Source organism: Malaya genurostris, chromosome 2, assembly GCF_030247185.1.
Source record: "Malaya genurostris strain Urasoe2022 chromosome 2, Malgen_1.1, whole genome shotgun sequence".
Lineage (NCBI taxonomy): Eukaryota > Metazoa > Arthropoda > Insecta > Diptera > Culicidae > Malaya > Malaya genurostris.
In genome coordinates this window covers 7,571,380-7,587,489 of record NC_080571.1, presented here as the reverse complement: position 1 = coordinate 7,587,489, position 16,110 = coordinate 7,571,380, and the positions used below count along the sequence as shown (strand labels likewise).

At 42.8% G+C, this 16,110-nt stretch overlaps 2 protein-coding genes across 2 annotated transcripts in view; one reads left to right on the top strand and one right to left on the bottom strand.

Moving 5' to 3' along the window:
• Positions 1-16,110, bottom strand: part of LOC131427620 (nuclear cap-binding protein subunit 1) — a 318,774-nt gene that overhangs the window by 230,852 nt on the left and 71,812 nt on the right. The gene's annotated exons all lie outside the window — the stretch shown is intronic.
• LOC131427618 (microtubule-associated protein futsch) overlaps positions 1-16,110 on the top strand; it is a 172,985-nt gene that overhangs the window by 152,883 nt on the left and 3,992 nt on the right. Inside the window, exon 5 of the mRNA XM_058590987.1 lies at positions 6-11,360. Coding sequence (XP_058446970.1) covers positions 6-11,360 — 11,355 coding nt within the window. The remainder of the gene's footprint in view (positions 1-5; positions 11,361-16,110) is intronic.

Sequence of the window (16,110 nt, the reverse complement as noted above, 5' to 3'; positions counted from 1 at the left end):
TGTAGTCGACGGCGGTTTCAGTCGAAAGTCTTGCTTCTGGGATTTCGTTCGCCATCTAGACCGTTTGGATGCAGTGTTGATGACACGCATCAACAACACCAATATCAAGGGAATTTCGGCAGTAGTCGAACGCAAGAATGAAGCCCATGTGTATCCTCAAATTGGTCATTTCTTCTGTAATATTCCCGAACGTAAAGGCCTCTTGAGTCCGGATGGAGACAAGGACCGAGATCCGCTGCTAGTGGATCTGATTGAAGAAGGTCACCAGATCGTCACTAACCTCAAATCGTTGAATTTGAAAGCACAAAATTGCTATCGTGATACGGAGCCCATCAATCTGTACCATAAAGTTGGACACGGTACCCTTGACATGTACGTAATCAGTCCAGCAAAGGATTCCAAGGAGGTTAAAGAATTTCTCGCCAAGTGGATAGCTGCTGATCCCAAATTGTTCACTCCGAATAATTCCAAAGAGTTTACATTTCCTGTTCAAAATATTATTTCAATCTGTGCCCTGCTAGTGTGGACTCCTGCCAATCCGGAAGACAACATCACTAGAATACTCTTCCCGGGGTCCGCTCCCGAGTACAAAATTCTCGAAGGACTGGAAAAAATGAAAAACGTCGAATTCATGCGCCATCCTGTATGTGCCGTCAAGTCGATCGCTCCTAGTATTTCGACGCAAGTTTTTACCAAGAAAGCTCTGAAATCATCCTCCATCGATAAGATCATTCCCGAGCCAATCCTTCCGTCCAAGATAATTAAACCATCTGAGAAGGATAATAAACTTCTAGACAACAAAATAAAAATGATCGACAACAAACTAGCTGATGCTACCAAGAGTTCCTCGGAAATCATAGACAGCTCAGGGGACGAAGCCAAACTAGAGAAACATATGACCAAATCATCAGTGGCTACTGTCGCTGCAGTGAAAGTGGACGCGGGCAAACTGAAAACGATTAAGACGAAAGCAACCGAATCAGCCAAAAAACAGGACAACAAAACGTTTGAAACTAGCAAAAAGCTTGAACCAGACGAGAAGAAAGACTCATCTGATGCTGGATCCGAGAAAGATGAAACCGATAAGAAACCAGAAGAAGACAAAGAAACGAAAGAAGATGAATCCAAGGAGAGCAAAAAACAAGAATCACCTTCGATCAAAGATGAAACCAAAGCAATCAAGAAAATCAGTGAACGCGCTAGTCGACCGGCAGTCGGCCGTTCACGAATTGACTCCAAGCCCTCTAAAGTTACAAAAACTATCAAGAAAAAGGACGATACCAGTAAATCGTCTCCAACCACACCGAAAAAGACAATTGAACCCAAACTCACCAATGGAGTAGCCGAGAAGAAAGACGATGAAACGAAGAAACTCGGCGGACCTCCGAAAACAACAAAACCGATTAGTACTAAACCGGGCAAAGTGAGTCCTAAAAGCACACCGGCCAAGAGTGCCAAGGATGCCAATAACCGCAAGGTACTGGAAGCTCGTCAGCGTCCGTTAACGAAAACTGTGCCCAAAAAGGAATCTCCAGCTGCCCCGGAAAAGAAGGAGTCACCGCCCAAAATTGAACGTAAACCTCTATCCCGTCGTCCCAAGGGAACCACAGCCGGTCACGCCGTAGGCGGAAGTCCCGTGAAAGCCAAAAAAGTTCTGAAATCCGAAAAGGATGCTGTCATTCGAAAAGCGAAACTTGATAAAAATGGCACCACTGATTCCAGTCTGGTTTCCACTCCGAGTGCAGATGAAGCAGGAGTCGCTGTTCAGAAACGCATCATCGATACATCGGGGGCAGTGTCTACTGTTGGGGATGATTCCGGCAGTGGAATTGATCCTGCTCAGCAACAACACCTTGCAGAACTGAAGGAAGAACAGGACGCAGTTCGTGAAATAGAAGCTGTGTTCAAGCGCGACTCCGAGAAAGTAACACGACGTGAGCTGCTCTCGGAACATCGGGAGATACAGGATAGCACTACAGAACCAGAAGAGGAGGAAGAGTACTTGATCATTGAGAAAGAAGAGCAGTACACAGAAGACTCGATAAATGAACCGGAAAGCAGTGCGACCAAAGAGGAAGAAATTCAGAAACACCAGAGAGATTCGGAAGAATCGGAGAAACGAAAACGTGATAGTCTGGAAGGAACCGAGAAAGCGGATATCGCAAAGGCTGAAGGAGAAACTGCTACAGTGGTAGAAATCATCGAAGGCGACAAGGACGAGATCGAAGAAGAAGCAAAGCCAGAAGATGAGGAAACCAACGTTGATAAGGAAACCATTGAAGAGGTTAAGGAACAAGACGAAGGAGCAGAGAAGCTTTCGCCGAAACACAAGCAAGAGTTAGCAGAAGAGGTTCAAGATATTATTGCATCTGCAAAAGAAATCGCCAAATCCAAAATGGAAACTTCTATGGATGGACTAAAAACAGAAGAAATTTCATCAATAAGCCCTGACGAGAAAATAAGCAGCACCAAGAAAACGAGTGACACTCGTGATGAGAACGAACCGGGTGTTGCACCGAAAGAACATATCGAACCTCCACACGAGAGTCACCACGAGGAACGAGTTTCAGCAACGGGAGAATCTGGTGCAACGACTACAGCCCCTACGCTTCCTGAAGACGAACGTATTCCGTTGGATGAGATCAAGGAAGATCTGGTGATTGAAGAGAAGCATATTAAGGAGGAAACCAAGGAAGTGGAGGTGGTTCCCCCTCCCCCAACTGTTTACGAACCATTGGAAAGGCCTACACCAGCAAAGATGCAATTCAGTGCACAGCAAGCTCACATGAGAGACGTTGTCAAGACACCAGACGAGGTCGCTGATTTGCCAATGCACGAGGAAGCTGATTTCGAAGAATATAGCGAAGATAAGGACAAAGAAGCTGAGAAGGAACGTGACATTAAAGAAAAACCACAAGTTGCGGAATCGGCACAAAAGGAGACTGAAGAGAAGAAACCCGAAAAGACTGAAAAGGTAGTTACTGATAAATCGGCCGAAAGTGATAAACAATGTGATACGGTGAAAGATGTTAAGGAAGAAGTTCAAGAAATTGTTGCAAAGGTGGAGAAAGACATCAAAGTGGAAAGTCCTCCCAAACAGGAAACACTATCTACGTCGACTAAGGACAAGATTGATGAGGTCGATGTACTGAAAGACCTAGAATCGCAAATAATACCCAAAGAAGCCGAGGTCAAGGAGAAGGAAGAGCCTGCTAAGTCCCCAGATACTATGCCGGAGGCCGTAGAAACTTCCGACGAAGACCGGAAGTCTGTACACGAAGAAGAAATTGTTCCAACAAAGGTTGATTCTAAAATTCCAATTCCGGGCGAACCTTCAGTACTAGATGCAATATGGGAGGCACCTGCCAAAGCAGAGGAAAAGTTGGAGGAGCTGAAGCAAATCATCGATGATAAAACGAAAGAAACTACTTCCAGCCTAGTTGCCATGAAAGATGAAATGGTAAAAGATCTAGTCGAATTCAAAGAAGATGTAATCGAGAAAGCCAAAACAGAAATCGTCGATGTGGATAAAAAGTTGGTGGGATCGATAACTGATTTGGGGAAGGATGCAGAAAAAGCTGTCTTGACTAAAGCTGAAGAAGTAGTGCAGGAGATAGCAGCTAAGGGCACAACCGTCAGTAATGATTTACAAACCAAAGCTGAGCAATTAGATGACAAGATTGCAGCTGAAGTCGAGTCTGTTAAGAATGAAGTAGATCAAGTTGTTACCAAAGCCGATGACGTTCTGGCGAAAATTGCTGATGAGAAAAAGGAATTAGAGAAGATGGCAAAAGATATCACAGACGAAGTCACCGAGAAAATAGAGGAAACGAAAAAACAATTAGACGATGAAATCAACAAAACCGTGGAACTGGCACAGGAGAAAGCAAAAAGTGGAATTAGCTCCTTCTTGGGAGGAATTACCGATGGACTGAAATCAGGGATTGAAAAAATTGCCGATAAGGTGGAATCAAAAATCAAAGATAAAACCGATCAAATGGAGAGTAAATTACAGGAGGTGACGGATAAAATCGAGGAACTGAAGGGTAAAGAAATTTCTGCTGAGATTGTCCCCGCAGCTGAGTCAGCGGATAGTTTTGGACGCAGCTATACACAGGAGCTTCGCGAAACTCATATCACAACTCTAGACTCTCCAATCAGTGATGCAGATAAGCTTCAAGACATTAAGACAATAGTAAATATTCCGCAGCACATTGACGAGGATAAAGAATTAACAGAGATTGAAGATTCCAAGCAAGCAGCTGGTTCCTACATACTGGCAGAAGTGAAGTATTCTAGTTTTGAGGATGCCAACCTTCGTGACATCAAGGAGGAGGAAGACGAAGATCGTGATACACCTCCACAGAAAGGCGATAAAAAGTCGATCACTCCGAAGCTAGAACCAGTTGTTCAACCTCCACGTGCAAGGACTCCGGAAGATGTTGCAAAGATTGTAGCAAATGTCGCCGAAGTGCTAAAATCAGACAAAGATTTGGAAGAGATAATTCCGGGATTTGATCCGGTCGAATTGGAAAGAAAACTATCGCAAGGAGCTCCCCGAGACGAAGATGTTGGTACGGTGCAACGAATGTTGGTGACAACAAGCAGTGAAGATGGTGGTGAAGAAATTGACATATGTCCACCAGGTACAATCACTTTCTCCAAATCTCCAACACCGGAGCCACAAATTTCTGGTAAAACTACTCCTGACATCAGACTTGACGAACAGGCCGTTGAACAGAAAACTGTTACGGAAAAAACGGACAAACCTAAACTTCCTGAAGTACAGCAGCAAACAGATAAGACAAGTCCGGCATCCTCGGGAAAATCCTCTCCGGATCTTAAAACGTCACCAACATCGATCGAAGAGAAGGAGAAACATGAACTGCCGGAAAAGGCAGTGGTAGTTGATACCAAAAAAGCTCCCGAAAAAGAACTGGACAACCGCAAAGAATCATTGGCAGAGCAGTATGACCTAATCGACGATTCGCGCCGAGAATCTGCAATTAGCAACTTCAGCGAGCGGGACTATACGAAAGATGAAAGCTCATTCTTGGACGACCGAGATTCGTCCCGAGCGCATTCTATTTCCAGTCACATCAGCGATATCAAAGAAGATGCAGCTGATGCTAAACTGATAACGGATTTTCAGAAAGATTTCGATGAGGTGGGTAAACAGAAAGACGACGTATTTGCTAAGAAAGTCGAAGAGTTATCTAGTCCGGAATCGGTTACTAGTCAGAAGACGATTTCGGAAAAAGTGACGACAGATGAGAAGATTAAACCGGCCACAACTGAAACCGTGGACGATGAGAAAAAATCCCAGTTGGACGCGGTCAAATTACAAGTTGAACCGGAAGCAAAAGAAATTTCCCGTCCGGAATCCGCCACTTCACAAGTGAGCGACAAAGCTTCCAGCGAGGAAAAACGACCAGAATCTGCTATTTCGCATGTCAGTGACAAAGCTTTAACTGACAAGTCTGAGGATAAACCAGAAATCAAAGAAACATCCCGACCAGAATCCGTAGCTTCTCATGTAAGCGAGAAAGCAGTTTCTGAAAAATCAGAAGATAAAGTTGCTCCCAAGGAAGCTTCTCGACCGGAGTCTGCTGCATCTCACGTAAGCGAAAAAGCAGCTTCGGAGAAAACCGAAGAGAAAATTGCCTCTAAGGAGGTTTCACGACCGGAGTCTGCCGTCTCAAATGTAAGTGACAAAGCTTCAACGGATAAGCCGGAAGATAAACCAGAAGTCAAGGAAGTTTCTCGGCCGGAATCCGTTGCATCCCATGCAAGTGAAAAGGCAGCTTCTGAAAAATCCGACGACAAAGTTGCTTCCAAGGAGGCTTCTCGACCGGAGTCTGCTGCGTCTCATGTGAGCGAAAAGGCACCTTCAGAGAAACCTGATGAAAAAGTGGCCTCTAAGGAAGCTTCACGACCTGATTCCGCTGTTTCTCATGTGAGTGATAAGGCTCCGACTGACAAGATCGACGATAAATCAGCATATAAAGAGGCTTCTCGGCCTGAATCTGCTGCTTCCCATGTAAGTGAAAAGGCAGTTTCTGAAAAATCTGAAGAAAAAGTAGCTTCCAAGGAGGCTTCTCGACCGGAGTCTGTTGCGTCCCACGTCAGTGACAAAACTTCGACTAGCAAGCCTGAAGATAAACCCGAAGTCAAAGAGATCTCACGGCCTGAGTCCGCCGCATATCATGTGAGTGAAAAGCAAAGTTCTGAAAAATCTGAAGATAAAATTGCTTCCCAGGAGGTTTCCCGACCCGAATCTGCTGTTTCGGGAACGACTGACGACAAACTTAATGTTAAAGAATCTTCTAGGCCAGAATCCGCGGCCTCAAACGTGAGTGAAAAGTCCCCAATTGAATCTTTGGATAAACCTGCAGACAAAGAAGCCTCCAGACCAGAATCCGTTGTTTCGCATGGCAGCGGAAAGGCTGAAGCAAAGCCTGACAGTGGTGCAACTTCTCGACCGGAATCCGCAGCTTCTCACGTAAGCGAGAAACCTTCGACTGACAAGGCCGAAAATATACTAGAAGTTACGGAAGTTTCTCGACCGGAGTCTGTATCATCTCAAGCCAGCGAAAAAGTGCTACCTGATGACAAATTTGACGCCAAAGAGAAAGCTGAATCCGGGGATAAAACCGTTTCCAAAGAAATCTCTCGACCGGAGTCCGTTGCTTCTCACATGAGCGAGAAATCAGAAGAAAAAGTGAGTGCTAAGGAAACATCTCGTCCGGAATCCGTGGCATCCCATGTCAGTGAAAAAGCTTCTACAGGCGAACCAGCTGACATCAAGGAGACCGCTCGACCTGAGTCCGTTGTTTCTCATATAAGTGAAAAGGCTCCTTCCGATAAAACAGAGGAAAAAGCAGGTGCTACTGATGGTTCTAGGCCAGAATCTGCTGCATCCCATGGCAGTGGGAAAACTCCAACTGGCAAATCCGAGGACAAATCAACCATTGAGAGTCATTCGCGTCCAGAATCTGCTACTTCACATACAAGTGAAAAAACCACTTTGGATAAATCTGGTTCAAAATCCGTTGAATCGGCACAGTCTCGTCCGGAGTCTGTAGTCAGTCACGTGTCAGAAAAAGGGGACGATAAACTAACGGAGCCACATGACACTTCCAGACCTTTATCAGCCGCTAGCGATAAGTCGCCGTTGGAGGAAATATCGGAAACGACGAAAACTGAAGAACCGATAAAAGAAGAATCCAAAGAACAATCGCGACCTGAATCTGCCGGAAGCAAAGGAACGGATGAAGCGAAAGCTACATCAAGACCTGAATCAGCCGCTAGTCACGTTAGTGAAAAGGAAATTGCCACCAAAACGAAAATGGACGTTGCTAAAACTGATTCGATTGCAGTCAAACCCGTTTCGGAACAAAAAACAGAGCAAAAAGAATTGTCGCGTCCTGAGTCAGTAGCAAGTCATGCCAGTGACAAGGAGAAATCGGAATCCACTGTGGGAACTAAAGCCTCGGAGCCGGAATCGAAGGAAACGGAAATATCCAGGCCAGATTCTGCTACCAGTCACATCAGTGACGGTGCGAAAAAGGACGAAAAAATCTCGTCTCGACCGGAATCAGCCGCGAGTCACATCAGTGATAAACTTGTTGAAGACAAGAAATCAGAGGGAAAAGATCCACTGGACAAGGAACGGTCAATGTCGGTAATCAGTTCTACAAGCGACAAAGCTGCAGTCAGCGAAAAGGATGCCTCTCGGCCAACATCAGCTGCAAGTCATACGAGCGAACAAGGACCTGGTAAGGTTGAAGCTGACAAGGAAAAGACTCCCTCAGCTCCTGAATCGGAAAAATCCAAGTCTAGACCAGCATCGGAAGCCAGTCATGTGAGTGAATCAGAAAGCGCTCCGAAAGAAGATAAACTTTTGTCTCGTCCAGAATCCGCAGCGAGTCATGGGAGTGAGAAAGAGAGAAAAACGGACGAAAAGGAACCTTCGCGTTCGGAATCAGCTGCTAGTCATGGTAGTGAAAAACCCTCTACTACTGATATAAAATCAACTGATACAATTGTCAATGGAGAATTCTCTCGCCCCGAATCTCCCGCAAGTTGTTCCAGTGATAAAGTGCTCCCTTCCAAGGAACCGGAATCCAAAAGTGTCGAAAAAGATTTAGCTCGTCAGGATTCGGCTGCTAGCTATCACGGTGAACCAATACCCGGTGAAAAGACATTTTCTAGACCCGAATCTCCAGCAAGCGCTGGTGAGGAAGAACAAGATAAATTAGCTCCTTCGTCGGAGAAAAAATCGGATGAAGCTGCTGACAAGAAATCGGAACAAGTTTCTGATATAAAATCAGCAGAAACTGAAAAATACTGTTCACGTCCGGAATCTCCAGCTAGCTGTGGCGACGCATCAGAGCTACCAAAGGCAGCATCCGAGGATTCCAGCTTTCCCGAAAAGGATCTTGCCAGACAAGATTCCACTGCCAGCTACCATGGAGAACCAATACCCAATGAGAAACAATTTTCACGCCCAGATTCGCCAGCAAGTTGCGCAAGTGACGCTGCAGTTCCTCCACAGGGAACGGTTGACTCCAAAGTAACATCCCGACCGGAGTCTGTAGTCAGTGAAAAGGCTGTCGGAAAGGATATCTCCCGACCGGAGTCAGCTGCGAGCCAAATGAGTGAAAAGGATGTTGCAGCATCCAAGTCACCGATTGCACCCACTACCGAATCTCCTACCGTGACTCAGCAACAAAAATTGGTGGAATCACTTTCACGTCGTGAATCGGCCACCAAGGAAGATCGTCCAAGTTCGGCATTAAGTGACCACGCGGAAGAACAGGAAGAGAAAGTTTACAAGAAGGAATCTCGATCTAAATCCCTCTCAGCCGTGATGTCGTCCACGACGCAAAAGATCACATACGAAGGTAGTGCTCTCGGTGCATTGGAAGAATTAGCATCTTCCCGTGACGATTTACATGTTGGAAAGACACCTCGCGAGAGCATTACTGACATTGTTAAAGAAAAAGATCAGAAAATTGAATCCTTTACGTTGCCACTGTCTGGGGAAGTCCAGTTTCCGATTGAAGACAAGCGTACTGTTAGTGATTTTCCTATGTACGAAACGACAGAAGATAGCCCGGATGGAACTGACCACATCTTACCTGGCATGGACCGACTGCTGAAGGAATCGTGCGATTCGATGAAAGAAATCGAAAAACTTTCAACAAATGTCATTTCAATGATCAAACAAACGGAGGAAAAAGGAGAACCTAGTAAAGCAGAAGAAAAAACGTCTTCAATGGCTTTTCCTTTTTTCGAAAGTGGTAAATCCACCCCGCTTTCCACAGAGAAAGACAAATCGCATACATCCAGTATTAAGTCCGTTAGTCCACATGAAAAGGACTCACTCGAAGGAAGTTCGGCTTCGCTCAATACCTTCATCGAAAAGGATAGTCTTTCGGAAAATACGACGAAACAAGTAACAATTAAAATGAGTGCGATAGAGGAATCCAATTTGAAGACTTCTACAACAACCGGTATAACAACTGGCAAAACTGAAAGCTCTGATCTATTGGGAGGAGTGAAAACACCACCCACGGCACCGATCAGCCCCAATGTGGTGAAGGAGGAATTTAGTTTGGACGAAACTACAACAGCAGTATCGAGTATCTCGTCCTCCAACCAGATGGTCAAGCAACACAAGGAAGATGCATCTGGTATTTCAACACCTAAAGAGTCTGTACCGTCTGGAAAGAGCAGCCCAGGATTGGCATCCGTTCAAACAGGTAGTACAGATAGTGCGTCCAAGTCAATCAACCTCGGCCACAGTTCAGGTATTGAAACATCAGACTCATCTCCAAAGCCAACATCACCGTTCCCGAAAGTAATCGATACACTGAAGACCGACGAAATTAAGACTAGCTCGGGAATGAGTACGCCTGATATGACCCGTACTTCCACACCGGATATGGTGGATTCACAAATCGAACGTGTACCGGATGAAAAAACAATCTCCAAAACCGCAACGATTGATCCTACAACGATCGGTGAAATGACCGCGGTAGACAACTCGACAAAGACTGCTGCGGATACCAAAAAAGATGACACTAGTAGTGCAGCTGACTCCATGTCCACTTCCAGTGTCACGACCACAACAACGGCTAAGATCGTAAAGGAGACTGTAAAAACACCTGGAACTCTCACTCTAACAACAACAGAAGATCGCAGTTTGACGGAAGAATACGATGACAAGGACATTCTTTCGCCACGATCGGATATATCTTCCGGCCAAGCCTCGCGCATTGTAGCCGCATGGCATGACGAAGATGTTCCAGGATCACCGATGAGCGTCACTTCACAAGCTCCACAATCTCCCAGCACGAAGTACACATATGACTACGACCTTCAACACTCAAGTTCGGGTGTAAGCAAAAAATCAGACATTGAGATCGATGACAGTCAGGATGAGATTCCTCCGCAGTATGATAGTGAAGAAGTTAAATCTGCCATTACGATCGCATCTGCGTACAAACCGGATCCAATGAGTACCTCGTTCTACGGACAACTTCCCGATGTTTCAGACACAGCCGTTACAAAATCAGTACCAATTCCTATCACCACCTCCGGAAAGGCATTTTCAAAAACCTATATGGAGTATGCTTCCAGTGGGGACAGCAGTATAGATTCTAGCCAACACAAGACGACCAGGGACAGTAAATACCTCGACGATGCCGATCTTGATTTCGAGAAAACTTTCACCAAATCCGATCAAGTAGACTTGATGACCACATCGATGCACTTTTCCAGTGAGAAAGAATTCATGGCTGCAACTTCTATTGCACCATCGGGTGCCACTACGGTTGCCGATGGCAGTAAGAAAGAACTAGATTTTACCGCAAGTGGACTCCCCTCGAGCGTCTCCCCTCAACAAGCACAAACTACTGTAGCGAGTACAACACAATCCGGTACTAGTACCAGTAGCACCAGTAGCACCGGCCAACCACAACCAAATAAAGACAAGGATCCGTTTGCAGTTTGGGGAAAACCGTTGGGACTTCCATCCCCAGCGCCACTGAATGATGACAACATGAGAACCACGCCCAAGAAGGAACGCCGAATGATCATCAGCAAGACCCGATTGAACAACGAAAAGAATCTACGTAAACGGTCCGAATCGCCGATCAAGGCAGCGAAAAAACCGGCTCCCGTGTATGTTGACCTGTCGTACGTACCGCACCACGGCAACTCATACTACGCTAACGTGGAGTTCTTCAAGAGAGTCCGAGCCCGCTACTACGTATTCTCCGGAACAGAGCCGAGCCGCGAGGTGTACAACGCCCTACTGGAGGCTAAGCAAACGTGGGAAGATAAAGATCTAGGTGAGTATAATTGATGAAATATCTGACCTCATTAGTAGAGTCGTCACGTTAGTTTGCGGTTTACTGGACATTCAATCAATGAATTGTGATAAAATTGCATAAGATATTCCTCGCTTCGGTTCTTAGAAGCAATATCAACGAAAAATTAATTCGACAAATGTACCATTCTGCTGTTCTAACGACCCGAAAGTTAATAGCGAGTGCGCGATTTTTCATTTTACAATTTGAGGTATAGTACCAGGCTCTTACCCCTTAGATTCACTGGAAAGAAGGCGATCGTCTGAACAGGTCAACTGAAGAACCCCAGGACTAAATTTTGTAAAAGTAAATAAATTTCTGAAAATTTTAACGAATTTTTGTCGTGAATACGACTTACTTTACTATGGGGTGCCTTTTCAAAATTTACCCTCTGAGAGAGTGATAAGTTTTTGATCGTGAATATCTCTTGTTGTATCTAACGAATCAACATAATTTTTGCCATCGGAAATAGGATCACAATTTTATAATAAAATTTTCAGTTGTGTGACATAATCTCAAATAGTTCAAAATTAAACTTTTCTGAAATGTTTGGTATAAACGAGTATCAAAGAGGATAATTCATATGGCGCGTTTGCCTTTCGCGTATTTTGAAAGCTCATAGCTCAGTGATCTGTGGAAGGATTTATATAATCTAACTACCAATAGAATCGAAATTTTTCAACTTAAACGTGTATAGCAAAAGCATTGAAGTATTTCAATAGTACACTATTGAAAACCCTATCTCATTTGACCCATGTCAACACCAGCCAATCAGAACGCGTTCTGAGGAAGAGAAGAAAATAGCTGCTGCTGTACAACAAATCGTTCAAGAAAAATGTTCCGAAAAGTGGTGAATATCGTAGTGAGTTCCTCAATTTGGTCCTTCTGAATGCTAGAAACGAATCCCTACAGCATATTGATAGTTTCTTTCAATAAATTATGCAAATCCGAAATGAAATAATCGACATTAAAATTCTATATGCGGCTATTTTTATAGCCGTTAGGACCGCCCATTAGTGAAAAAGCTACAAACGAAATCACATAAAAGGAAATCTCTTAACAAAAATTGAATCAGTTTGGATTCTAGTCACTGCGAGCAGATGTGTTTTGTGTCGTTTGCAAAGCTAGTTTCGCTTTCGACAAGAGCGATTACGTCACAGCTGCCAGTCATTAGCATTGGGAAAAAAACAACGGTGGTGAGCATTACACAATATCAGCCGTTCTAATGGCTCTAAAATTTTTCTAAAGAACTATTAGGATTTGTTGTTCGCAAATCGCAAGTAATTATCCTCAGTTTAGTGCAAATCAAGAACAATTTGGTTAGATTTGTGCACTTTTCGCTGTGTGAAATTCACAGTAATCGAGATCAAGTGAAGCCTTTTTTTGCGAAAAATGTTCCGAGTTTAATATCGTAGAGAATTACGCAATTTGACCCTTCTGAATGCTGGAAATGAATCCCTACAGCATATTGATAGTTTTTTTTCAATAAATTATGCAAAACCGAAATGAAATAATCGACATAAAAATTCTGTATGCGGCTATTTTTATAGCCGTTAGGACCGCCCATTAGTGAAAAAGCTACAAACGAAATCACATAAAAGGAAATCTCTTAACAAAAATTGAATCAGTTTGGATTCTATCGCCACTGCGAGCAAATGTGTTTTGTGTCGCCTGCACAGCTAGTTTCGCTTCCGACAAGAGCGATTACGTCACAGCTGCCAGTCATTTCGATGGATGAAAAAGCAACGTTGGAAAGCATTATAAAAAATCAGCCGTTCTAATGGCTCTAAAAGTTTTCTGAAGAACTATTAGGATGTGTTGTTCGCAAATTGAAAGAAAATATCCTCAGTTTAGTGCAAATGTAGAACAGTTTGGTTAGATTTTTGCACTTTTCGCTGTGTGAAATTCACAGTAATCGAGATCAAATGAAGCCTTCTTTGTTTTTGCGAAAAATGTGGAAAAGGGAATGCTTGCATAATTCATACAATTGATCAACTAATTGATATTCGGAAGTGTTAAGGAACATGTCATTTGTTTTCGTATTCACGACATCCAGTTATGTCTCTGACATTACCCACCCGCCTTTTTTAATGATATAGTGACAAAGCAATTGTGGTAACCTTTTTTTTAAACGACCACCATTTATTTGGAACAACCATATTCTATTTTCGAACAAACATATTTTGTTTGAATCAACGATATCTCAGTTTGAAACAACTTTTTTTTTTGGGTAACTAATCGTTATGTTGTTTTAAACAACCAGGATTTTTCTGCGAGTGACTGTCAGCTAGCAAAGTTATGGCGTCTGTCGTTTGGGATGTTACGAAATAAATTTCATCGGCTATTAAGAAAAGAGATAAGAGACTATTGAATAGCACTTGAAAGACAAAACCGCAAGAAGGCCCCGATCTGAACAAGAAAGAGTTTGTTTCATAACAAAAATGCACCGTATCACAAATCAATGGAAACGATGGTCAAACTGCATGAATTGAACTAATAATACTAATAAATTTACAAATAAAATTTTCGTTAAATATAAATGTTTCCCGTTCTGCAGAAAGGTAAAATTTCTAGATTTGATTCAAAAACGGTATTACTAAAACCGGACTTTTTTTGTGAGAGAATCGATAAACCCTGTTTTTGTTTCTTTTATGGCATGCATTTTCAAAAGAATGCTATTTTCCGTTCAAAACATTTGGTTTTTGACTTCCATATCGTTAGAAAATGTTTTACGTGTCGTTTGGAATTTGATGAATGCAATGGTTCTCTGTTGGAGAGTCGTGCTGGTGTCTACTGATGTGTAGTTAAATTTGGCAAACTCATTTGTTAGTTAGATACAGTACCGTGTTTCAAGAAGAAATCTTCACGATTCTTTGTGGTGCTGGCATATCAGCAAAGAATCGTGGTAGACAAATTCCAACAGCTTAAAGCAGCCTAGCTGTTGGAATTTGATGTTAGTCGCATCTAATAATTGCAGGACGAACTCAAAACGAAGGTTAAACTTCTTATGAATTCCCAGTTATTCGGTTAGTACCGGAATAAATAGGTTGATAAGTGTGCAACTTCTATTCATTTTGCAGAATGATATTACTTTGGTAAAATCTCAATACCGAAGGTTCAAGATTGTATCAAAAGTGTCAAACACCTACAATTCAGGCAGAACCCTTTCGGGGATGAAGAATGATTTATTTTTGTTTTGCGTTTCTCATATAGAAAGGCTATGCAATCGCTGTGAAAACCGACTTTACAACCGAGGCCCGGAGGGCAGAGTGTCATATACCATTCAACTCAGTTCGTCGAGATCACAAAATGTCTGTGTGTTACGAATAATGTCACTCAATTTTCTCAGAGATGGCTTTACCGATTTTCACAAACTTAGATTCAAATGAAATGTCTTAAGGTCCCATACAAAGGTTCTGAGTTTCATTTGGATCCGACTTCCGGTTCCGGAATTACAGGGTGATATGCACCAAAAAAAGGAGAAAATTATTCACACACGTTTCTCAGAGATGTTTCGTCTTCGATTTTCACAAACTCATACAATTTTCTTGAATTTCACTAATATCCGACTTCCGGCTCCGGAATTACAAAGAAATATGTGCAAATTTATTAAAAAATGCGCACTCAATTTTCTCGGAAATTTCTTAGGCGATTTTCTCACACTAAGAAGCAAATAAAAGGATTTAAAATTCTTTAAAAAGTCCCCGAAAGGTTGATCCAGATCCAACTTCCGGTTCCGGTATTACAGTACGATTAGTGAAAATTTACAATTTCATGAGTATTTTTTCACAAGCGATAGCGCAACGAGGTGCACATTATTATTAAACTAACTGCTAAATTTATCTAGTTGGCAGATCTTGTTAGCTAGGGACTACTAGTCTTCGGTTTCCACTTCTGAAAGTACCGATAACAGTAAAGAAAATCTTCAAAAACGGAACTCACTTCGATTTCACAGCAACGTATCATGATTCAAATTAAAGCTCTCATCGTCTTTAAATATACTGTGCAATTTCATCCTGATCCGACTTCCGTTTTCGAAGTTATAGGGCGATGAGGGTCAAAACATTCAAATCGTCATTCAAAACGACTATGCAAAACTAGTACGTGACGGTACGTGCGGCTTTGCTCCGTTCGCAGCGTGCTTTGTTCGATTTCGTATAGCGTGCAGGGTTGCCAAAATAAAATTTGTTTTTTTCTGATGAAAAAACTGTAAATTTCTAATTCTGTTATTAAATTTGTACCTACTTGTTAGTGGTATTACAAGTACACTTATTACCTTTCTCATATAGAAAGCGATTCTCAAGCAATCACTTGAAAATTGACATAGGAAAATTGGTACAGAGGGCTAAGTGTTATATGTCATTCGACAGAGTTCTTCGAGCTGAGCAATGACTGTGTCTGAGTGTGTATGTGTGTGAGTATGTGTCAAATAATGTCACTCATAAAATAAAAAATCTCATAGTCCCATAGCTCCCCATAGTCATTTGGAGCGACGATGTAAAAAGGTTAAAAGTCTTCTAGATTTGGCTTAAAACTGATTCACTTACTGAAACGAACCGACTTCGGTTAAAATGGTTCCAAGTTCCCGGTTCCAGAAGTATCGGAAATAGTGGCCAAAAAGTTTAGAACGAGACTCACTCAATTTTCTCAGAGATGATTTGATCGATTTTCACAAACAGGCTCAAACGAAAGTTCCTATAGTCTCATAGGCTGCTGTTTAATTTCATACGGA